Below are 25,929 nucleotides of genomic sequence, written 5' to 3' on the forward strand. Positions count from 1 at the left end.
GCTTTCAGTTGTGTCTAATTCCTTGTTACCCCATTTGGGGTTTTTTTGGCAAAGATACTGGAGTGGTTTGCCATTTTCTTCTTCAGCTCATTCCACAGATGATGAAACTGAGGTAAACAGAGTTAAATGACTTGCACAGGGTCATATGGATCTAGTGAGTATCTTAGGACAGATTTGAACTCAGGAAGATGAATCTTCCTGACTCCAGGCACGAAACTCTATCCCCCACACACATGCGTGCACATAATGCATATGTATATATGTTTATATATGTATATACACACACATATATACACATACAAATAAACACACACATATGTCTATCCACAAAGAAACACATATATAGACACATGTAAACACACATATGTATATGTCTATAGACACACATAAATATACACATGAGACACATATAAACACATTGTGTACATATACATATAGAAAGACACACACAAACACACATAGAGAAAGACACACATATAAACACTGTCTATATAGGGACACACATGCATACACATATCTATAAATACTATATATAGAGACACCCATACATATGCACACGCGCACATATAAACACTATATATACACACACGCACACACATATATACACATATACATATATACATATACACACACATACACACACACCACTTTGTATACGGACACACAATATAGACATACACACATACATATACACATATACACACATGTAAGAACTATATGTAGACATATACACACATGTATATATAGACACATATAAACACATTGTGTGTATATAATATAGACACATATACACACATATAGAAAGACACACATATATAAACACAATATGTGTGTGTATATTGTTATATAGACATATTCACACACATATAAACACACACATATAAAGACACAAACATATCAAAAGACACACATATAAACATATGTGTACACACATATATGTTTGTAAATATGTACATCTGTATGTAGATACTCATACGTATGTGAGTGGGACTGTGGGGAGATGTGCCTCGTAGGCTGGACACCCAAGCCTTTTGTGTATGTGGCCCTAAGGAACCAGGGCCCTCATTGGCACAGGCCCCTGGGGCAGGCCCGCAGACACTGGCTCATTAGCTGTTGCCTGATGACTCTGTAAAAAACAAGACACTGCATCAAAGAGATTATTTCATTCAGCACTCTGTGTTGGCAGTCTGCATTTGCCTTGGGTCAGTACACAGACCGGGCAGTTTGGGTTTAGGGGTCTACTCAGGAGAAATAGTGCTAAGAGTCAGCATCCCAGGCTCCCAGGCAATGAGAGCCTCTCCACCCATCCCCTGCTCTAGGGCAGGTGGTGGATACAGAGGTGCCCTCAAGGAGATTACAGTGTACCTGAGGAGAGAGGAGCAATGCTCTGGAAACAATAGCAGAACATTTTTTTAAAAGGTTGTGTTAAAAAGTTCCAGATTGTGTCATACAGCATTGTGGTGGTTGAGGGGAGATTGTTGAGGGCTGTAGAAAGAGACTGGGGAATATTTGAGGAGTCATTTGTAAAACCTAATCTGTATCCTGAATGATGAGATATGTATAGGCTATGAATGCTAGGATTTGAAAAGGAAAAGAGACAAAGGCATTTTAGGTACTAACGAAGGAATGAAGATAGAAATGATCATCGAACGTTTCTAGGGTAGTTGGAAAACCCACCTAGCTACAATGGAGGGTGTTTTTGAGGAGTAAGAAAGAAGTTTAGAGGGTTAAGGTAGAGCCAGGTAGTAAAAGGCCTTAAAGTCAGACAAAAAGATGTTGACCAGATGAGGTAGGAAGGAAGTGGGGGGCGGGGGCGGTGAAGATTTGAGGAGAGTAAACCTGAAGAAAGACACATAGACATACGACACGGGTAAGATACACAGATTATGACACTGGAGGAAAATCCGACTAAGGGGAGTCTGAGGAACGATGGGGAGCCAGGGATCACTGAAGTTATAAGAAGGCTGTTCAGGTCCTACTGAATTCACCACTGCTGTGTTCAAGGTGAAAGGCTATGTGCTGTAATATACGGAAAACTGACCGTGGAGCCGAGAAGTCCTGGGTTCCCATTCTCCCTCTGAAACACGCTGACTGTGTGACCCTGGTCAGATCTGTTACTCTCTTAATGCTCTCGGTGCTAAGTATAGCTGTGCATTTCAGAGAAGGTGCTGACCTATATGCAGCATCCTTCTCCAGCTCCCTGTACTAATAAAATCACAGGCCTGGCCAGAAATTCAAACAAACAAAAATGTTCATAAGGTCATAGAAATAGAGCTAGAAAGACCATCAGAGGCCATCTGGTTCAATTCCCTCATCTTATGAATGAGAAAATGGAGTCTCAGAGAGATTATGATTTGTTTAGGTGTCAAAGGGGGGAGATTTGAACACAAGTTCTCTGACTCAAGCTGTACTCCGTACTCTTTCTGTCCGTCAGTATACTGTGCTAGACACCAGGGATACAAAGATGAGAAACAATGCATTTGGGGTCAGGCAGAGTGGACTGAGATGGTCAAAAGTCTTGTCTCAGGAGCCAGGTGATAATAGATGTGATAGTGGGACAAGGGAGAATCAGGGTCAGATAGAGATATAAAAAAAAAATGTCCAAGATGTGGTATCTGTAGGTGGAAATTAAGGAAGAGGAATGAACAAAATATTAATCTAAGATTTTAAGCTTGCATATATCAAACCTGGGAAAGTAGGGGCGCCACTGACAGAAGTAGAAATGTTTTAAAGGGGAGCAAGTTTGGGGTGAAGGATGCAGAGAGGGAGATAATGAGTTAATTTGGGGACATATTAAGCTTGATATCAAATGAAAATCTAAAGACAATCAGCCTACCTTTGTTAACCTCAAATTATTTTACCTCCCTTCCCACACTCTGGTTCAGCCCAACTAGTCGTCTCACCTCTCCATCTGTCATTTGCACACTTTTCCCCTGCCTGGAATGTATTTCTACCTCATCTCTGCCTTGTTTGTGTCAAAACAGCCCTTGACACCTTCTACATGAAACCTTTCTTAATTTCCCCAGCTACTAGCATCCTTCCCTCAAAATTTTGTCTTACATTTCTTTTATATAGATTTATTTAATTTTTTGGGAGTGGGGGAGGCAATGGGGTCAAATGACTTGGCCAGGGTCACACATCTAATTAAGTATCTGATGTTGGACTTCTGAGCTGTTGTTCTATCCACTTCCTCACTTAGTTTAGCTCAGTGTCTAGCACATAATTAGGTGCTTAACAAATGCATGTGAATTGATTGACAATTTGGAGAGGTGGGACTGGAGTTCAGGGAGTTGTATAGACCTGCAGCTATAGATTGGATCATCCATGGAGAGAGGTTAGCTGAAGCCACAAGAGTAGACAGCATCTCCAAAGGAGGTCTCATGCCCTCTAGCTCAGAGAGTCAAAGGACTGGAGCTTCTCAGGTGTCTACAGGGGAAGAAGATCATGAGAACTGAGAAAAGCTTATTGGATTTGGTGCCTTTGTTCAATCATCTTTCAGTCCTGTCCAACTTTTCTTGATTCCATGTGAAGTTTTCTTGGCAAAGATACTGGAGTATTTTGTCATTTCCTTATCCAGGCCATTTTACAAATGAGGAAACTGAGCAAACACGGTTAAGTGACTTGTCCAGGATCACGCAGCTAGTGTCTGAGACCAGATCTGAACTAAGAGGTTGGATTAGGTGGCCTGTAAAGTCTTCTCCAGCTCTAAAACAATGATATTGAGATTTAGTTCAGACTCCTTCAGATTAGAAAACTAAAGGAGGTAAAGATTAGTTGATAGCATAACCAGGTGAGTGGAGCAGCTAGGTCGTGCAGTGAACTTGGAATCAGGAAAACTCATTTTCATGAGTTCAAATCTGGCCTCAGACACATACTAAATGTGTGACCCTGGGCAAGTCACTTCACCCTGTTTGCCTCAGTTTCCTAATCTATAAAGTGAGCTGGAGTAGGAAATGACAAATCACTCCAGTATCTTTGCCAAGAAAACCCCAAATGGGATCACGATGACTCAGACATAATTGAACAACAAATAACCAGGTGAATGAACTCCTACTCCAGGGTTTTTTGCACTTAGTAACTATGCTGCATTCCGCATAGATGAAGTTAGTCTCACTTCGTCTAAATAAGAGATTTAAGATGCTGTAACACTTGTGTCTGGTGAGTGTGTGTGTGTGTGTGTGTGTGTGTGTGTGTGTAATAAAGTTCCAGCATCATTTGTAACACAGACAAAGACCTACTCTATCTACAAATAAAGTCTACTCTTTTTGGAGCATAAAGCAAGCAGAAAGGGGATTTGCAGAGAAAAAATGGTGTTCTGGTTTCATTCCGGGCAAAATACTCTTCTTAACCCAAGGGAAGGATCAGTTTGTTTGTTGGATAAGAATGGTATTTACCTCATGAGAGAAAAAAAATCATTGGTTTTGAAGTCAGAGGACCAGGGTTCGACTTCCAGTTTTCCTGCCTACTTCTATGTTTTAACTGGGCAAATAACAACCTTTCTAGGGGTCAGCTTTCCAATGTGAGAAATGAATGGGTTGGCCCAGGTGACCTTTATGTTTCTTTGTGCGCTAAAGCAATAATTTAGCCTTTACTCTCTTTACCCTCCATCCTCCCTTCCCCCAAACCCAAAAACTTCACCTTTGCTAATTGGAATACAACTAGGTCCATTTTCAGTATGAGTCCAGTGGAATTTTTCCATTGGAATCCTTCCATTAGCATACACCGTTGAAACAAACCTCTCGGTTTCCAAGAACAAGGAGACTGTTTATCTCCCCTTTTCCCCCCACCCCACTCCCTAGAAGATGAATGCATTGTGTTTATATTTCACTTTGTAAGAAATTCCCCAGTATTTTGAGAAAGTCATCTAATACCATGTATTATGTGATCATCAAAGAACTTTAAAAATAATATATTGGTGTCCTTTAAGTCATTTATACTTTCCTAAAGTATTCCTCCTCTCTTGCCCTCTCAGAGAGCTATCCCCTATAACACAGCATAGGAAGAGGAGAAAAACACTTCTGGAAAAGTAATCAATCAATAAACATTTTTAAAGCATTTTCTATGTGCCAAGCAGGGCAGCTAGATGGGACAATGGACAGAGTGGCTGACTTGAAGTCAGGAAGACTAATCCTCCTGATTTCAAATCTAGCCTCAGATTAACTGTGTGATCCTGGGCAAATCATTTATAACCCTGTTTGCCTCAGTTTTCTCATCTATAAAATGAGCTGGAGAAGGAATAGCAAACCACTCTGGTATCTCTGCCGGAAAACTCCAAATGGGGTCCCAAAGAGTTGAACACGACCGAAATGACTGAGCATTAACATATGCCAAGCACTGTAAGCATTGGAGAATCAGAAGAGGCAAAAAATAGTCTGTGCCCTCAGGGAACTATATTGCAAAATTCTGATATTAAATCCAATATTCCACACTCAGAGTCCCCAATCTTTGCAAGGACATGAAGGTGGGATGTTCTCATATCTCTTCTTTGGTCCTTATAATTTCAGAGAATTTGGGTTCAATGATTTTGTTGCTGCTTTATTGTTGCAGTCATTGTGTGAAATATGTTCTTATTTGTTTGCATCAGTTCATGTTTGTCCATTCTTCTCTGAATCTACATCATATTCATTGTTTCTTTTTTCACAATATTTCAGTTACATTCAATTACTGCAATTTGTTTAGCCAGCCTCAAATCAGTAGGTATCTACTTTGTCTCTAAGTTTTCTCTGATCATTAGTGATTTGGAGCATTCTTTCATGACTGTAAATTGTTTTCAGTTCATCTTTTGAAGATTACTTGTTCATATGCTTCTATTAGGTAATAAATTTTGGTCATAAATATTTCTGCTACTTGTGTATATATGTATATGTGTGTGTGTACATATATAGATGTGTATATATGTCTGTCTATCTATCTATCCCTCTAGGTAACCTTATAAGCAATATTTGATAAAGGTATCTGATCTGGTTTTCTTCTATTTTGATGACATGACTTTTTTTTCCCAGTTTTCAGTTTTCAACATTCATTTCCATAAATTTTAAATTTTCTCCTCCTCCCTCTCTCCTCCCTTCCCAAGATGAGATGCAGTCTTATGTGGGCTCTACACATACATTCCTCTTGAATACATTTACACACCAAGTCATTTTGCATAGAAAAATTATAATGGGTAAGAGAAATCATAAGAAAAAACAAAACAAAAAATAATGAAACAACATAAAAGAAAATTACTTCATTCTACGTTCCAACTCCATAGTTCTTTCTCTGGATGTGGATGGCATTTTGCATAATGATGGCTTTGGAAATGTTTTAGGTCCTTACATTACTGAGATGGGCTAAGTCTATCAAAATCAATCCTTGCACACTGTGATTGTTATGGTGTATAATGTTCTTCTGGTTCTGCTCACTTCACTCAGCATCAGTTCATATAAGACTTTCTAGGTTTTCCCAAAGTTTACCCGCTCATCATTTCTTATAGCACAATAGTATTCCTTTACATTCATGTACCATAACTTGTTCAGCCATTCCCCAGTTGATTGACTACTCCTCAGTTTCCAGCTCTTGGCCACTACAAAGAGAGTTGCTATAAATATTTTTGTACATGTGGGTCCTTTTCTCATTTTTATGATCTCTTTGGGATACAGCCCTAGAAGCAATATTGCTGGGTCAAAGGGTATGCACGTTTTTATAGCGCTTTGGGCATAGTTCTAAATTGCTCTCTAGAATGGTTGGATCAGCTCACAGATTCACCAACAATGAATTAGTGTTCCAGTTTTCCCACAACTTTTCCAATATTTATCATTTTCCTGTTTTGTCATTTTAGCTAATCTGGTAGGTGTGATGTGGTACCTCAGAGTTGTTTTGATTTGCATCTCTCTAATCCATAGTGATTTAGAGCATTTTTTCATATGATTATAGAAGGCTTTAATTTATTCCTCTGAAAACTGCCTGTTCATATCCTTTGACCATTTATCAACTGGGGAATAACTTGTATTCTTGTAAATTAGACTTAGTTCTTTATATATTCTAGAAATGAGGCCTTTATCAGAGACACTAGTTGTAAAAATTCTTTCCCGGTTGTCTGCTTCCCTCCAAATATTAGTTTCATTGGCTTTGTTTATGCAAAAACTTTTCAATTTAATGTAATCAAAACTATCCATTTTGCATTTCATAATGTTCTCTATGTCCTGTTTGGTCACAAATTCCTCCATTCTCCATGAATATGACAGATAAACTATTCTTTGCTCCCTAATTTGTTTATAGTATCAGCCTTTCTACCTAGGTTGTGTATCCAATTAGACTTTATTCTGGTATATGGTGTCAGATGTTGGTCTACGCCTAGTTTCTGCCACACTGTTTTTCAGTTTTCCCAGAAGTTTTTGTCAAACAGTGAGTTCTTGTCCCAGAAGCTGGGATTTTAATAGTTATTTTGCTTATCCATTTTGAAGTGGTTATGGCATATGGTATACTAAACATAATTTCTGCCAGACTGCTTTCTAGTTTTCCCAACATTCTTTTCAAATACGGAGTTCTTTCCTAGGGACTTTGTTTCTGAGTTCATTGTATGCTTGGTCACTAAGTTCAATTGTTTCTGATTTTGCCGTGTTTAGCCTGTTCTGCTGATCTTTTCAATTGTTTTTTAACCTGTATGCAATGTCGCTGTTATTGTTCAGTTGTTTCAGTCATGTCTGATTCTTTGTGATTTCATTTGAGGTTTTCTTGGCAAAGATACTGTAGTGGTTTGCCATTTCCTTCTCCAGTTCATTTTACAGATGAGGAAACTAAGGCAAACAGGATTGAGTGACTTGTCCAGGGTCATACAGCTAGAAAGTGTCTGAGGCCAGATTTGAATTCAGGAAGAGGAGTCTTCTTGACTCCAGGCCTGTGTGCTTTATCCACTGCACTACCTAGCTTATCATATTAAGAAAAAAATACTTATGTTTAATTATATTGGTGTACAATTTTCTTTTCTTTTATCTTTTCCTTTAGGAAATTAAATTCCCTTTAAGAATTAAGACTCTATTTGTCTCATAAAAGCAGTTTGGGAGAGTGCTTTTTTCCCCAGTTTTTATGAATCATTGGTAAGAAAGAAAAAAAAGAAAGAAAAAGAAAGGTATAGAGAAACAGAGAAGAAAGTCAAAGAGAGAGGAAGAGAAGAGGAGAGAGATTGGTATTGTTATTGTTTAGAAGTTTGATAGATTCTTGTAAATCTACCTGGGTTTTCCCCCCACCCTCATTTTGTAGTTTGCTTATGACCATTTCAATTCCCTTTTATGAAATTGGATTATTTAAGATTCCTACTTGGTATTCTGTTAATTTGGGTATTTTATATTTTGTAGGTAATTTTCTATTTCTTTTGAATTCTCAGTATCATTGGCACATAACTATAGTAGGTTCTGATAATTCTTTTTATTTTTTCTGGGTTTCTTGTGATTTTACCTTGTTCATTTTCATTTTGTTCATTTAACTTTCCTCTTCTTTTTAATTGGCTCACCTACACATTTATCAATATTGCTAGCCTTTTAAAAAAAGGCTCTTAGTTTTATTTGTCAGTGCAGATTTGTAATTTCTCTATTTCTCCTCTAATTTATGCTTATTTTGGCTTTACTTATTTGTTGGTTTTCTAATTTTAAAATTTATATATTCAGTTAATTAATCCTTACTTTTTCTATTTTGTTAACTTGTGTTTTTAGGAATATAATTTTTCCTCTGAGGACTGCTTTAGCTGTATCCCAGAAATTTTGGTATGTTGTCTCATCATTATTATTGTCCTTCACATAGTTATTAATAATTTCTATGATTTGTTCTTTGACCTTCTCATAGTTCAGACTTTCATTGTTAAGTCTCCATTTAGGGTCTGTGTCTTTTTCTTTGGCTTTCTATACTGATTGCTAATTTTTATTGTATTAAGGTCAGTAAAGGATGTATATTTAACACATTTTTTGCATTTATAATTTTTTTGTGCCCTAATATATGGTCTAGTTTTGTAAATATACTATGTGTTGCCAAGAAATATATATATCTTTAATATTCTCATTCAGAAGATGTCATAAATATTTTAGTCTAAATTATCACAGTGTAGTGCCATTTTTTCCCTTTTATTTACCTTTGCTAGATTTGTCCAGTTCTGAGCAAATAACAGTAGTTTCCTACTATTTTGTAATGCAGTTAACTTTTCCATTATATTTAGTGCTATGCCATTGGTGCATATGTATAATATGGATATTGGTTCATTATCTATTTTTCCTTTTACAATTTCCTTGTTTGTCTCCATTGATACTATGAATTTTTATTTTTGCTTTGTCTGCTAGCATGAGTGCAACTCCTCAGTTTTTGGATTCATCTGATATATGGTAAATTTTGTTCCAGCTTTTCATTTTGGTTCTCTGTGTATATGCTTTTTAGATGTCCTTGTAAACAACAGATTGTAGAATTTTGTTTGCTTATCCTTTTTGCCCCTCTCTTTCGTTTCGTTGGCTCAGTTGGTCCATTTACACATAAAGTTAAGAGAGTTAGATTTGTGTTGTCCTCAGTTTGTTTCTCTAATATTTTAGTTTTTATTCTCTTCTTTTAAATTAACATATTATCCTTGTGATTAGTCTTGCTCAAATTAATTTGATGTAATTTTTCCCGGAACCTTTCTTCTCCCTCGCTTTTTACTCTTCTATTTGCCCACCCTATTCCTTGTTTGGGGGTTTTGCTTAAAATAGTGATTTATTTTTCTTTATAAAAAATATATTTTAATACCTCTTTCTTTTCTTCTTTTGTCTCCTTTCTCTCCTCTGTTATTCAGAATCTCTCCTCCTTCTTGGCAATTTCATATGTTTGTTAGTCTTCTGTGTCAAAACAAGTTTTTTTTTTTCTGTTCTGAAATTTTATTTCTTGGAACAAATGAATAGACTGGGGAAGCAAATGAAGAAAATTGAGGACCCATACAAAAATGAAGGAAAGGAATAAGGAAGAATGGTACCAAATAAATCTTATTCTCATCTTCAACTACATATGCAAACACATAAAAATAATATGTACATATGTACATGTACATATACAAACACATATGCAAACATGTAAAAAGTTTGCTATAGTAGTATACTAAGCTCAACAGCATAACAGGCAAGGACAGGGAAAAGAGACAGAGAAGAATTTAAAGGAGGGGGGAGAAATGTGAAGGGAGTAATTACAGAAAAAACAAATGTAAATTTTGGAGGACAGATCATAAAGGGAAGACTTAATGGAAAGAAAGAAAATGAAAGACAGAGAGAAAAAAGGTAAAGAAAGAAAGAGAAAAAAGGAAGGAAAATAAAAAGAAAAATGTCAAAGTGAAAGAGGAGAGGTGAAAGAGAGAGAGAAAGAAAGAAAAATAAAAGGGAGGAAAGAAAGAAAAAAGAAGAGAAAAAAGAGGAGAGGAAGGAAAGAGAAAAAAGAGATAAAGGAGAGGAGAGATAAAGAAAGAAGGGTAAAAGAAAGAAAGGTAGGAAGGAAGGAAAAAAGAAAAGAGTAGGAACTAGCAATTAAAGTCCGGCTAAGGGTTAGAGAGGAGAAGCAGTTTAGTGGAAATAGATCACTAGTGTTAATCACCTTTCTTTTCTTCCTCTACATAAAGAGGGGACAGAGAACGAAGGGAACAGAAGAAATCAATCAGCAATCGTAGCACTGAATATGAACCCACCTACAAAAAGGAAACGAGATAACAGGGTGTATTAGAAAGCAGAATGTAACAGGATCATGTTTGCAAGAAACGCATGCATTGTAAAGACTTACAGTGTTGATATGAAGGGCAAGAGTAGAATTTATTATGCTTCATTTGTACTCAAAAAAGAAATAGCAATCCCTATCTCTGACAAAGTAACATTAAAAAACAGATATTGTTAAAATTGGAAAATTACATTACACTTTAAGTATAGATACTGAAATAATATCAGAACTATATATATTGATATATTTATGAATGTTGTAGTATGTTTGGTTATATACATATATCTGTATTGTATGTACATGCACACACATGTACCAAGTGTGTACGTGCCCATAAATATGTACAAATGTGTTCATACACATAAATATATATACACACACACATACATACATACACCAAATGTCGTAGAATATAAAGGAGCTTAGAGGAAGAGTTAATAACAAAGATTGAATTACAAAGAGAAATAGACAGCAAAACCGGTGGGTACCTCAATAGGTAACATTATATAGTACTTACTATGTGCCAAGGACTATGTAAACCACTTTATAATTATTATCTCATCTGAGCCTTACAACAATCCTGGAAAGTAGATGTTATTGTTATTCTCATTTTGCAGATGAGGAAATTGAGGCAAACAGAGGTTAAGTGACTTACTTAGGGTCACACAGCTACTAAGTATCTGAGGCCAGATTTGAACTCAGGTCTTCTTGACTTCAGACCCAGAGCTCCACCCACTGCATCATTTAGCAGCAACTTAGTGTAACCTTTTTAGATCTAGATGAATCTAGCAAAAATAAATAAATAAATAAACAAGAAAGAAGTTAAGGACCCAAACAGAAGTTCAGAAAGGTTATATAGGAGAACTCTTTGATGACTGAATGAGAACAGGAAGGAATGTACATATTCTCATACATGCATGGCATTTTTATGAAAATTTACCATAAACAAGTTTTTAAAAAGCAGAAATAATAAACACATCATTTACTAACTCTATTATAATAAATATTATGATCAATCAAGGGTCTTTGGATAAAGGATTTGAACTTAAACATAGTCTAAATAATTTAGTCCTAAAGAATTGATGCCTCAAAGAACAAATCACAGATGACAATGAGACATCTCATAAATTTTGAAATGCAGCCAAATCATTCTTAAAGGGGAAAATTAATATCTTTAAACATTTTAATCTGAAAAGAGAAAAGACCAGATCAATGAATTGGAATGCAACTAAAAGCCCAGAGAAATAACAAAAAAAACTCCCACACAAAAATATAAATTCTAAAAATCAAAGGTGAGATTAATAAAATTAAAGAAAAAAGTGACAAATTGATAAAGAATTAATTATTTTGAAAAATAACTAATTGGGAAAACTTGTCTAGTATGATTATTGAAAAAAGTGAGAAGAAAACAAAATGATAAATATAAAAAATGAAAAAGAAGAATTCACAATGTTTTTACAATATGAAATATTAAAAGAAATTATTAGCAACTGTTTTGCTTGATGTTTATCAACATCAATAAATCTAAATGAAATGGATGAATACATACAAAAATTATGCTAATGGACAGAATGAGAAATAGCAAATTTGCATAGAAACTCAGGAAAAATTTGAATAAGGCATAAGTGAATTCCCAAAGCAGGGAAAATACAACCTAAGAGATGGATTTACAAGTAAGCTCTATTAAATATTCAAAGAAAAAATAATTCTAATGTTACAAAAATTATGTGTAAAAATAGAAAAAGGTTTTCTTCCAAACTGTTTTTTATGATATAGATATGGTCTTGATACCACGGAGAGAGAAGGCAGAGAAAGAAAATGACAGCTCAGTATACCTAATGGATATTTACATAAAAATACTGAATAAAACATTAGCAAAGTGGAAAGAATAACATATAAAAAAATTAAACGTTATAATCAGGTTGTTTTTCAATATTAGGAAAACTATGTGCATAATATATATCATAATATATATGTGCATAATATATGTGCATATGATGATAATAAAATAATAAAAATAATATGATTACATTAATAGATGTAGAAAAGACTTGATAAACACAACATCTGTTTCTGTTAAGAAAAACATTTCAAAAGCATAATAAAAGGAACTTCCCCTAATAGTATAAATAGTATTGATCTCAAACCAATAATGAGCATTATATGAGTGGCAAATTACTAGAAGTCTTTCCAATAAAACTGGGTAAAGCAAGGATGTCTATTACCATTACTACTATTTGATGTAGTTCTAGAAATGCTAGCCATACCAATAAATCAAGAAAAAGAAATTTAAGGAATAAAAACAGAGAAAGAGGAAATAATAATAATTATTGTTATTGTTGTTGTAGAGGATATAGTAATTTTCTTAGGGAGCATTAGAAATGCATCTAGTTAAAGCAATCATTTTGGCAGTGTAGCAAGATATAAAAGAAACTCATGAATATCTTTAGCCTTTCTGCATATTTACCAACAAAATTTCTCTACAAGAAATTTCATTCAAAATAAGTATAAAATGTATTGTGTCCACTTACCAACACATAGAGAGGAATCACATGAATTCAGATACAAAATACTTTTTACAGAAGTAGACAGTCCTAAATATTGACAATTTCGCCCTGCCAGTACAACAATAAAACTGATGATATTGCCTAAATTAATTTACTTATTCTGTACCATTCCAGTCAGCTCACTAAAGACTTACTTTACAGAGCCAGAACAAAAGGAAAACAAAATTCATCTGCAGGAACAAAAGATCAAAATTTTCAATGGTAATAAAAAAAGAGAAGGAATGAGGATTAGCATGATCAGATCTCAAAGTATACTATAGATCAATAATCATCAAAACAGTTAAATTCGATCAGTGGAACAGAGTAAGAGCACAAGAAGCAAAAGGAAATGGATGTAATGCTAAAGTAGGGTTTTTTTGGATAACCCCAAAGATCCCAACATCTTCAGGAAAGACTCCCTATTTGGTAAAAAGAAAAAAAAATTTCTGGGAGCACTCTCTTATTATTAATTATTTGAAGCATTTCTAAAATATTTTTTGTTAATAGCATGTTTTTCTAATTTTGAGAATTATCTGTTTATATTCTTTGACCTCTCCATTTGGGAAAGAGCTGGATAAATAATGATGCATGAATCTAATATAATTTTATTGTTCAGTAAGAAAGTGTAAAGGGACAGATTTAGAAAAACCTGGGCCTTGGATGGATTAATATTGAATGAAGTGAACACAATCAGGAGAAAAATTTATACAGTGACTGCATCATAAAGCATGACAGCTTTGAAAGACTTAAGAATTGTGGCCAATACAATGGTGAGGCAAAACTGCAGAGGATCAATAATGAGATATGTTTCTCATCTTTTGATAAAAGAGTTGATGGAACAGAGGTGAAGAATGAGCTATATACATTTGGGACATGGCAAATATATGGATTTGCTTTGCTTAACTATGCTCATTAGTTATGAGTAGGTTTTTAAAAATGGTGGAGGGAGAAAATTGAGGGGAGGGAGTAATGAAAGTTATATTTTTTAAAAAGAATGTCATTGAAGCATTAAAAGGAGTGCATAAAATTGAATATAAGGAGGTTCACACAGAATAAAAGACAATTTGAACAGCTTTGGAACTAAAGTGTGTTATGCGTCACATCCTTAAAAAATTAAATGTAATGCAGATTTGTCTTTTCATGTACAACCTTCTTTATCTCTTCTTTGTAAATGGATAAACTCATACTGCTGGCATTTTTCAAGTTCAAGCACTTTTACAAAGGCAAAAAAGTTAAAAGTTATTCCCTGATTCATTGATGTAGTATTATTTATTCCCTCTTTCATTTATGTCTTACTAAGTTAAAACTTTTGATGCATTGGTTTTGAGCTCTGAATTCCAAGCAGTTTCTATGTTATTGTTTTTATAGGTTATTGTCCCTTTTTTATGCTGTGACATGCTGAGAATGACAAATTCCCAGTTGAAGTAAGGCTGAATAGAAATTGTCCTCCTGCCCATTCCTCCTCACCTATCTGGGTGGAGTTAATGCTGCTTGTAACCAAGTCAACTGCTACAAAAAGGGTTGATGTGTCTTAGAGTCTCCAGGCAAGAATAGGAGAGGTGGTTAGAAGTGGAGGATTGAATTTGGGGGATTGAAAGGGAGGATCTTAACCCAACATAGGGGAAGATAGGATCTCACTGAAGAGCATCCCGTGGAAGAAATAGTGAGATGGGCAATGGGAAATGTCATGACAAAGGAGGCATTGGTGCCCATCTTCTATGAGAAGATACAGGACCTCTATGGACAACATCCTGGCCTCATAAAAGGAATATATTAACCTTTAAGGTCAACTGGCACCCAGAAGAGGGTAGAGCATGGACTCAGAGATGACATGCACAGCCATTGGGAAGGAGAGTGATCATGAGGCAGCAGGGGGTACACATGGATTACAGGGTTGGAGACACAGGGTAAGTTATATTTGCTTTGTAGGGGTGTGCGAATGGAGTTTCTGCAGCAGTTAGTATCCCAAGATGAACCCCAAATATAAGCCTGTGAGTCACTGTGAGTCCCATGGGGAAGATGGGGAGAAGAAAGAGTGCTGAGAAAATGCTTTAAAGTCCCCCAGTGTTTATTCTTAGGGAGTTAACCTTGTTAGTTGGTAATTGTTCTGTGGGTTAGGCTGTTAGGGTTTGTCTTATGTCAGATACACAATTTCTTTTTGGAAGGGTTGGAGCAAAAGTGGTCTGGAATAAATGACCAATCTCTTTTTTGGGGGAGGTCCTTTCAAAACATTTATCGACCTGCCCATTTCTCTTTGAAATGTACCCACAGACACAACTGAAATCCTATCTAAAATAATGGAAGTTTTAAACTTGGTTTAGTTCCCTAAAAAATGAAAAAGGCATCCTTTTCAGTGTGGTGTAGAGATTAAAAAGCTCCAATTTAAGAGTCATGGAAATGAAAGGTGAGTCTAACAAAGTGAATTGCTCAGTTAGGTGGTGGGTGATAATTAGAACAGTGTTTCTCTTTTTCAGCTGAAAATTTTGATACTGACTGATTTACTGCTGCCCTGCTTTGCCATACACAAATTTGTTCAGCTGTGAAATGTTGCAAATGTGTGGTGGAAAAATTAGTGCTTTTTTCAAGGCCTTAGATTTTTTTTCTAATACTTTGATAAGTCCCGTATTTGTTAGTAGTCTTTCCCTTTCCAAATTGCCTTTTATTTACTTGTATCTTCAAGGGGAGGGTGTAATCCCTCCTCCACCTACCCACCAACAGAATGTAAGCACGTTGAGGGTAGGAACTGTATATTCTAGCTGCTAACACACTGCCTTACAGATATAGTAGGTGTTTCATAAATGTTTATTTAGTTGACTTGGTTAAAGGAGGCTCTGTAAGAGCACAGGGTTTGGAGTCAGGAGGCTTTGTTTTGAATCCTGGCTTTCCTGCTTTTTACTTTTGTGGTATTAGGCAGTTTATTCCTCTCTGTGCCTCTGTTTCCCTCTCTGTAAAATGAAGGGTTCAGACTGAATAACTTCTAAGGTTCTAAGTTTTAAATATTATGAACCTCTAAAATTATTCAAAGAATATGTGTATATTATATCATATATATGTATTTGGTATATATATTAATATCATCTCCACCACTAAATATATTTTTCATCTTTCCTACTCAGGAAGCCATCTATTATTAATAAAGAATTTTTAAAAAAGAAAGAAAAATATCCTTGCAGCAAAACTAACCCACAAATCGGTCAACATGATTCTGTAATGATTCTCTAATTCATATGTGGAGTGCCGTGCTCATCATTACTATTTCATATAGATTGATTATAGCATTTGATAAATTCATCATGAGAAAATGACACCTTTTAGAAACTACCTTCCCACAAGGGTAAAGAAAACTTTGTTGTACTTAATTTTTTATTTAAAATTTACTCTAGTCAAAGTTTAGGTGCCCAGAACAAAAGATTATGGGCATAGATAAGAAATAAGGGAGATAGAGCCTACTTTGATGGAACTTAGCCTGGTTGGGGAGACCAGGGAGCAGGTATAAAATATGATGTTTAGAATAGCATATTTGTGCAAAATTTTAATTTGAATATATAAGTGCTGATAGGTTACTGACTGAAGGAGGTGTCAGTGAGGTAGAGACGAGGGACAATGTACTGAAGGTGATGAATTTTGAGCTATTCTTTTTTCCTTGAATTTTGTCTATTTTTAAAATTTTTCTTCCATTTAATAGTATTTTTTTCCAATTACATGCAAAGATAGTTTTCAACATTCACTTTTACAAGATTTTGAGTTCCAAATTTTTCCCCCTTCTCTTCCGATATAGGCTGTATATGTACATGCATATTAAATATATTTCCACATTAGTCATGTTGTGAAAGAAGAATCAGAACAAAAGGGAAAAACCACAAGAGTGAAAAAACAAAAAGAGAAAATAGTATGCTTTGATTTGCATTCATACTGCATAGTTCTTTGCATGTGGACTGCATTTTCCATCATGAGTCCCTTGGAATTGTCTTAGTTAATTGCATTGCTAAGAAGAGCTAAGTCTATCAAAGTTGGTCATTACACAATGTGGCTGTTACTGTGTATAACGTTCTCCTGGTTCTGCTCACTTCACTCAGCATCAGTTCATGTAAGTCTTTCCAGGTTTTCCTGAAATCCGCCTACTCATCATTTCTTATAGAACAATAGTATTCTGTTACATTCATACACTACAACTTGTTCAGCCATTCCTGAATTAATGGGCATCCCTTCAATTTCCTCTTCTTTGCCAACGCAAAAAGACCTGCCATAAATATTTCTGTACATTTTCCCCTTTTTTTTCTTATCTCTTTGGGATATAGACCTAGTAGTAGCATTGCTAGATCAAAAGATATGCACAGTTTTATAGCTCTTTGGGCATAGTTCCAAATTGCTCTCCAGAATGACTGGATCAGTTCACAACTCTACCAACAATGCATTAGTGTTCCAATTTTCCCATGGCTTCTCTGGCATTTATCATTTCTCCTTTTTGTCATAATAGCCAATCTGATAGGTGTGAGATGGTTCCCTCAGAGTTGTTTTAATTTGCATTTCTCTAATCAATAGTGATTTAGAGCATTTTTTTCGTATGACTATAGATAGCTTTAATTTCTTCATCTGACAATTGCACATTCATATCCTTTGACCATTTGTCAATTGGGGAATGACTTGTATTTTTATATATTTGACTCAGTTCTCTATATATTTTAGAAATGAGGCCTTTATCAGAGACCCTGGCTGTAAAAATTGTTTCCCAGCTTTGTGTTTTCCTTCTAATCTTGGTTGCATTGGCTTTGTGCAAAAACATTTTCATTTAGTGTAATAAAAATTACATTTCATAATGTTTATGAAAATTACATTTCATAAAATTTGCATTTCATAATGTTTTCTATCTCTTTTTGGTCATAAATTCTTTCTTTCTCCATAGATAGGACAGGTAAACTATTCTTTGCTCTCCTAATTTGTTTATGGTATCACCTTATATGTCTAAATCATGTACCCATTTTGATCTCATCTTGGTATACGATATAAGATGTTAGTCTATTCCTAGTTTCTGCCATAGTTTTTGCCAGTGTTTTAAATAAGCAATTTTTGTCAAGCATTATTTTATCAAGTTTTTATCCCAGATGCTGGAGATTTTGGGTTTATCAAACAGTAGATTACTATAGTCATTGACTTCTGTGTCTTGTCTACTACATAACCTATTCCATTGATCCACCTCTCTATTTCTTAGCCAGTGCCAAGTAGTTTTGATGATTGCTGCTTTACAATACAATTTAAGATCTGATATGGTTAGGTCACCTTCCCTTGCATTAACTCCCTTGATATTCTGGATCCTTTGGTCTTCCAGATGAATTTTGTTATTATTTTTTCTAGCTCCATGCAATAGTTTTTGGTAGTTTGATTTGTATGGCACTGAATTGGTAAATTAAATTAGGCAGAATTGTCGATTTTGTCTATTTTCAACGGACAGTTATTTTTTCTCCCATCCCTCCTACTCATGGAAAAAAAAAGATTTAAAAAATCCTCTCATGATAGATAAGCACAGTCAGATAAAAATGTCTAATCCTGTATCTTGTAAATATCACTTCTTTGTCAAGAGATGGGTAGGATGTTTCATCATTGATCCTTTGAAGACATAGCTGGCCATTGAAATGAACAGAATTCTTCAGTCTTTTTGTTGTCTCACAGAGTGGTTAATATATGAATAGTGTGGCTGCATCTGTATCAGTTCATTCATACAAGTCTTCCCAGGTTTCTCTGAAACTATCCTTTTAATGATCGTTTCTTACAGCACAAGTTTCCCTTTACATTTGTATACCATAATTTATTCAGCAGCTCCCCAATTAAGTTAATCTCCTAAATTTCCAGCTAAACTGATTCTTGGACTCCTACAGTTGGGGAGGAGGTGTAGGGTGGGAGCAGAATCTAACTGAAAGGCAATATGTATGATTGAGAGCGATGGGTTTGGAGTCAGAAGATTAAACAATCGGTTAACATGCATTTACTTAGCATCTACTCTGTGTGTTTCTTTTACTAATGCTAACTATTTCTTTATTGATAGGCCTATTTTCACAATATTAGTGAATGGCCAACCATGACAGACAGGATCAGCATGTTGAGAAGAGACTAGGGCAGTTAGTTGATGAAGTAGATAAAGCCCTGGGCCTGGACTCAGGAAGTTTTGAGTTCAAATCCAGGTTTAAACACTTACTAGCTATGTTATCCTGGACAAGTCACTTAACCTCTGCCTGCCTCAGTTTCCTCATCTATAAAATGGGAGCAATAACAGCATCTACTTCCCACAGGGTTGTTGTGAGTATTAAAGGAGACATCCTAAAGCATTATGTAAATGTTAGCTATTACCATTATTACACTATTGACAATAATTTTCCTTGAGCAAGCAGCCCTTTTCTTGATGAAACAGTAGAGTATCAAGGCAGAACAGTGGCATTATCTAATTACCAGCTTTTCAGTTTATTCTAGGAGAGGGTGCCACTCAATATGAATCCCTTTGGCTTGAAGTCTAATAGTGGGATGACTTGTTATGGGATTTTATTTTATGTCTTAGATTGTTAATAAGCAATATGAAGACTTGATAAAGACAATTAAGAACGTAGTCACATGCAGTCATGATTTAAGATTTTTTTGTGTGTATTGACAGTGAGGTCTTGTTTCTGTAGGCACAATTTATCTTTGTCCTTGAAATGTTGCATTTTTATTCAGGGTCATGAAATCCCAAGTAGTCTTGTGTTCCCTCTGGAAAAGTATACAGTGATTTCCTAAATCCAAATCTCACATCAAATATAGGAGGGAGAAGGGATTCTACGTAATATGAATGACGTGTCCAGAATGGGACTAGGAGGGCAGAAAAAGGTTATAACGAGGGATATTGCCAGAGCCCCAGGCACAGTGTCCTGAAGACTATCTCGGAAAGAAGGAGTATGGGGATGGACTTGCAAGAGGCTGCCCCCAATGCCTGGTGCTCCATTACTTCAAACTCTCGCTGCGACACAGGTCAGTCTTTTCTATATACACAAGGGAAGCCCAGCTGTTTTATAAGGGAGAAATGAGACCTACAACTCAATTGGTTTGCCACCTCTGATGTTATAGGCAGGGAGTTGTTTGTCATCTAGGAAGCTGAAAATGTCTGCTCTGAAGGTTCCAGGCATAGAAGACACCAGATTCCAGAGAAGGGGCAGAGCAAGAAGGGAGTAGGTACCAGGGAGGGGGAGAAAGCATGGCCAAATCATAGACAGCCTTTAGGTCAGGGGTCCTAAACACTGTTTTTGTGTGATGGCTCAGTCTGGGCAAGTCACTTAACCCCTGCATGTCTCAGTTTCCTCATCTGTAAAATGGGGGCAATAATAATTCCTACCTCCTTACTTATGAAATGGGTTCTCAAAATACTGTTTTAAAATGCATGCAATAGAATCCACAGTATTAAAAAAGAAACCAAATATGTTGAAATGCAGTTGCCAAAGTATTTTTTTTTAAACAAGCTCACAGACCTCAAGGTAAGAGAATTGAACATAGTTGCAATTTGGGACTGTAATTGCTTAGCTCTCAGGTTTTGTCTTTTGTATTTGATTAGTTTTATTTAAGAAAGACTTGAGGAATGATACAACTGTGTTTGTTAGCAGCAGTTGACTTGGACACAGGAAGGGTTGGGGCAGGGAGGAAGTTAATCCTTAGATGCTTGGCTACATACCACTGCTGTTTTCAAAAATGTATTTTCAAAAATCTTCAGTGCTTGCTCCAACTTTGGCAGAACCTTCTTTAAAAAATCTGTTCCCACTATTGTTTCCTTGGCAAAGACCTTCCTGAATTATTAAATAAAGCTTCTCAATGTTATCCCTCATCTTCTCTATCCTTCACCCCAGTGTAACTCTGAGTTCAGAAAAGGCCTCAGACACTTACTAGTGATGTGACTGAACAAGTCACTAAACTCTGCTTGCCTCAGTTTCCTCATCTGTAAAATGAACTGATGAAGGAAATAGCAAACTACTCCAGTATCTTTGCTAAGAAAACTCCATGGACAGTAGGATCCACAGGGGTCATGAACAGTTCGACATGACTAAACAATATGTGTATGTGTGTGTACAGATACACAAATGTATACACATTTGAATAGACATCTGGTCCTGGAGTTAGGAAGAACTCAATTCAAATGTGGCCTCAGATACGCACTGGCTGTGTGACCCTGGGGATGTCATTTAACCTCTGTTGGCCTGAGGTTCCTTATCTGTAAAATGGGGATGATAATTTTAGCACCTGTCTCACAGAGTTGTTGTGGGGATCAAAATGAGATAAGATTTGTAAAAATCAGTGCAGTGCTTGGAGCACTTGGTGCAGTGCACATCATCGATGCTGTATAAATGCTTATTCCTCCCCTTCCTGTTTTTAAAGACACTGCTGTAAAGAGGTGTCTAGTTAGTTAGAAAGATTCAGGCTCCAGTCCTGTTTTGGGCACCAGCCGTAACACCTTTGGCAAAGCCACAGTCCCTCTGAACCCTGAGGTTTAGCTTAAGTTGTGAATCTGATGATTAAAAACCACATACTGAGTGGGACTTAATTCCCTCTTTCCCTGGAAAGGAGTCACATTTCACATCCATATTTTCCATGCCTTATCAAGCAGTTCTCGGATAAGCCTTCATTCAATCAGTGAGGATTGTTATATGTTTTTTGAATTGCTGGGGCCTATCACTGCATCTGGTCAAGGCATGTATGGTCAGACTGAATGAGGGCTCACAGCTGACATGGAGGGCGAAGAGGATCCCCAGAGAGCCAGATTTCCTTCTGTTGTGGTTTAGCTCCAAGCACTTTATGTAATTAAGCCAGTCATCAGCACCATTAATATAAAAACTCTGTTTGCTGGTACTGAATTAGGTTGACAAACCATGCCAGGAAATTGGACTCTTCAAACACCATTTTGTGTACTAATGATCTTTATCAGGACCCGCAACCCTCACTTAACTAATCAGATTAGGCCTTGGGAGGAAAGCCTGAACAACACCAAAATAATCTTTGTAAGCTCATTACCCCTTACTCTCCATCCGTACGTCCACTTTGATCATTAGCTGCCCTTTGATCTTTAGCTGATACACTGGTAAGGTTCATAGCTGGTATGTTTGTAAAGTCCCCATATAGTGAGCCCCTAGGAGCAGTGACCTGGGTGTTCAGTCTGCCTAAGGATGGAGGAAAACAAGCAAGGGTCAGAAAGGGAGCAGGCTGGAACTTTGGTCAGCAGTGGGATTGGTCCCCTGAGTGGCCACTGGATTTCTAGACTGGGTGAGATAGGGGGACAGTTTCCAAATATGTGTGTGAATACACGCATCTACACAAGCACATATGTATATATGTATCTAAGATATAGATATATGTGCACATGAAATAACACACATGTATCCATGACACACACTTCATACATGTATATACATATACTTCACTAACATGTACATGTATTGTATTGTATATATATTTCTAAGTATATATATTTATACCTATCTATATAGGTATATCTATATTTAGCTATCTATAGCATATACCATATATATGTATGTATGCGTGTATGTGTATTTGTATAGAGACAACTAGGTGTCCCAGTGGAAGAATGCTGGCCTGGAGTTGGGAAGACTTCTTCCTGAGTTCAAATCTGGGCTTAGACCCTTACTAGCTATGTATCACTGAACCCTGTTTGCCTCAGTTTCCTTTTCTGTAAAATCAACTGGATAAAGAAATGGCAAACGACTCCAGTATCTTACAAGAAAACCCCAAAAGGGGTCATGAAGAGTAAGACATGATTGTTATGACAACAATGCATATATGTGTAGTATATATGTGTATATTACATATAGCATGTAGTATGTATGTATATGTATTTATATATGATATACACACACGTGTACCATGGAGTTTTCTTGGCAAACATACTGGAGCCGTTTGCCATTTTCTTCTCTGGTGAATCACGTTTTGTTGGACGTCTCCATTATAACCTGTCAGTCTTGGGTACCCCTCCACAGCATAGCTCATGGTTTCATTGAGCCAAGCCAGCTCCTTTTCACAAGGAAGTGATCTAGGAGTTGAGAGATATACATATATACATATGTATGTATGTATTCATATGCATGTATACATATATTACACACATATACACATGTGTATATGTTTATATATGTGGGGAGAGAGAGAGAGAGAGAGAGATGAGTGTCAAACATCTGAGGATCTTGGATTTTGAAATGAAAGTCCTTCAAAGGCCATCTAGTCCAAACCCCTTCATTTTACAGAAAAAATTCTTTGACCAGAGAGGTCAAAGAATTAACTTAAGTCACACTGATCATCAGGGATACCTCTGAAATTTGAACTTGGGTCCTCTTTCCACTGGACAGAAGGAAAACATGTTGAGGCAAGCGAGTTATTTATTGAATGTACTTTATGCTTATCCTAGGACTTTGAACCGAAAAAGGTTTTCATGTATTAGGGGATTATGATGTGCCCCTAGATCATTAGGCGCTATCAAACTCAAATATGGCCTATGATGTCATTAAACATTTCCTCCATCTTTATACAGATTTTGTGTCTGATTGGTCTCCCATGCATGATGCTGCTGTTAATGGACGTCTCCTTTCTCTAAGGATGCTCATCAGTCAGGTAGCTTTTAAACTAATATTACTGATATTAATTACTAAATTAATGTCTTATTATTAAGCTTAGAGTTAATTTTTGATATCAATAGCTATTCATTATTAATATGATGAATATAATTGCTCTATGTTAATTGATATAATTAATATAAATAAGGAATGCAGTTGTCAGTTTCAGGCCTTCACTCCAAGGTCACATTTTGATGTCTCCTGCAGAATGAGGATACTAGCATCCCTTCCCACCCTCCCTTAGCTTAGAGGAATACTAGGAGAGTTGGTCAGTACAGATATATCTTGCTTAAGAGGGAAGTCAATAATAACTGGCATTCATACAGCACTTTAAACATTTGCAAAACATCTCATTTGGTCCTTACAGTCCTGGGAGATTAATGTTGCGATGCTTATCATCCCTGTTTTACTTACAATGAAGGAACAGAACCTGAGGGAATTTAAATAACTTAAGATCTTAGGATCAGTTTGACAAATATTTATCAAGTGCCTACAATGTATAAATAGTTAGATTTGGTTTTGCTTGAATTTGTGCTGGGCAGCTAGGTGGTGCAACGGATAGCACACAATGAGAATTCGGAAGACTTTGGTGAGTTCAAATTTGGCTTCAGACACTTAGTAGCTATGTGATCTTGGACAAGTCACTTAACGCCATTTGCCTCAGTTTCCTCATCTTATAAAATGAGCTGGAGAAAGACTTGGCAAACCGCTCTAGTATCTTTGCCAGGAAAACCTCGAATGGGGTCACAAAGAGTCAGACACAACTGAATGACAACAAGAAGGAAATACTGGAAATAATCAATGGAGCAAAAGTATTAGCATTAAAGGTGATTGGAAGACAGAATTTTAGCTGAACCTTGAAAGGAAGCCAATGCTTCCTTGAGATAAAGAGAGATTTGAGAGAGATTTCCAGGTGTGGCGGATAGCCAGTGAAAATGCATGGAATTGACAGATAGTGTATCGCATTGAAAAAGAGGTGAGAAGGGAGTATATTCTGCGCATGGACTGGAGATAAAGTGCTGTATGTGCATGAAAGAAACAAGGCCAGTTTGGTTGGAAGGCAGAGTGTGGGAGGGGGAGTGTTGTGCAGTGAGAGTGGAAAGAAAGATGGGGCCAGGGGCTGTAAAGTCAAACTGAGTGGTTCATATTTGTGCCTCAAAGCAATAGAGAGCCACAAGAGTTGATTGACTAGGGGAGTGACATGTACAGATCTGTGCTTAAGAAAAATCACTTTCATAGCTGTGGGAAGAATGAAATGTGGGGAGAAAAATTAGGCAGACCATTGAATGATTTGAGTGAGACATGGTAAAGTCCTGAACTAAGGATCACTGATTTACAACTGGAAAGAACGTCAAAGGCTATCAAGTTATCACTCATTTTACAGATGAAGAAACTGAGGCCAGAGATGGAAGATAATTTGCCCAAGGCCATACAAGTAATATGAGTCAGAATGTGAGCCCAGCTTCTCAGATACTAGAGTCATGTGGCTAATAAGTATCAGCGGCAGATCACCATTTTATCTACCTTCTTATGTAGTCTCTTTGGAAAATATTAATCTACTTTGAAATCTTGTAAGGTGAATCATATTTCCTCCTTGACTTACATTATAATTCCATTTCAGAGCAGTCTGATAAGGGAGTAAAAAATTCAGATGTGACTCTTATGGAAGGGAAAAAATAAGCCCTGTTTAATATGAGATCTTGTTGCTGAAGTCAACACTTATCTACAAATTAGTGGGTGTTTTGTTTTCAGCTGACGCTATAGAAAGATGTATTCATTCAGACTTCACTGATTTTGAATTTGGGATAACTCAGAAAATGACATTATCATGAAAGCAGTTTAAATTTCTGTTCAAAATCCCTATTTATATGTAGTTCAAATTATCCTGTTCTTCTGGCAAAGAGACCACTGATAAAGAAAATTACAAGCCAGTTTCACTAATTTCAGTTTCAATAAATGAATGTAATAAGCACAAAAATAATGAGCAAAATATTGAGTTAACTAAAAATCATCATTCACTGCAATCAAATTGTATTACTAATAGCAGTGTAAGGAGATTTCAGCAT

General features: G+C 36.2%; 1 protein-coding gene across 1 annotated transcript in view; it reads left to right on the forward strand.

Moving 5' to 3' along the window:
* ASB11 (ankyrin repeat and SOCS box containing 11) overlaps nucleotides 1–25,929 on the forward strand; it is a 128,349-nt gene that overhangs the window by 76,182 nt on the left and 26,238 nt on the right. Inside the window, exon 5 of the mRNA XM_072614324.1 lies at nucleotides 23,782–23,861. Coding sequence (XP_072470425.1) covers nucleotides 23,782–23,861 — 80 coding nt within the window. The remainder of the gene's footprint in view (nucleotides 1–23,781; nucleotides 23,862–25,929) is intronic.

This window comes from Notamacropus eugenii, chromosome 5 (genome assembly GCF_028372415.1).
Source record: "Notamacropus eugenii isolate mMacEug1 chromosome 5, mMacEug1.pri_v2, whole genome shotgun sequence".
NCBI lineage: Eukaryota > Metazoa > Chordata > Mammalia > Diprotodontia > Macropodidae > Notamacropus > Notamacropus eugenii.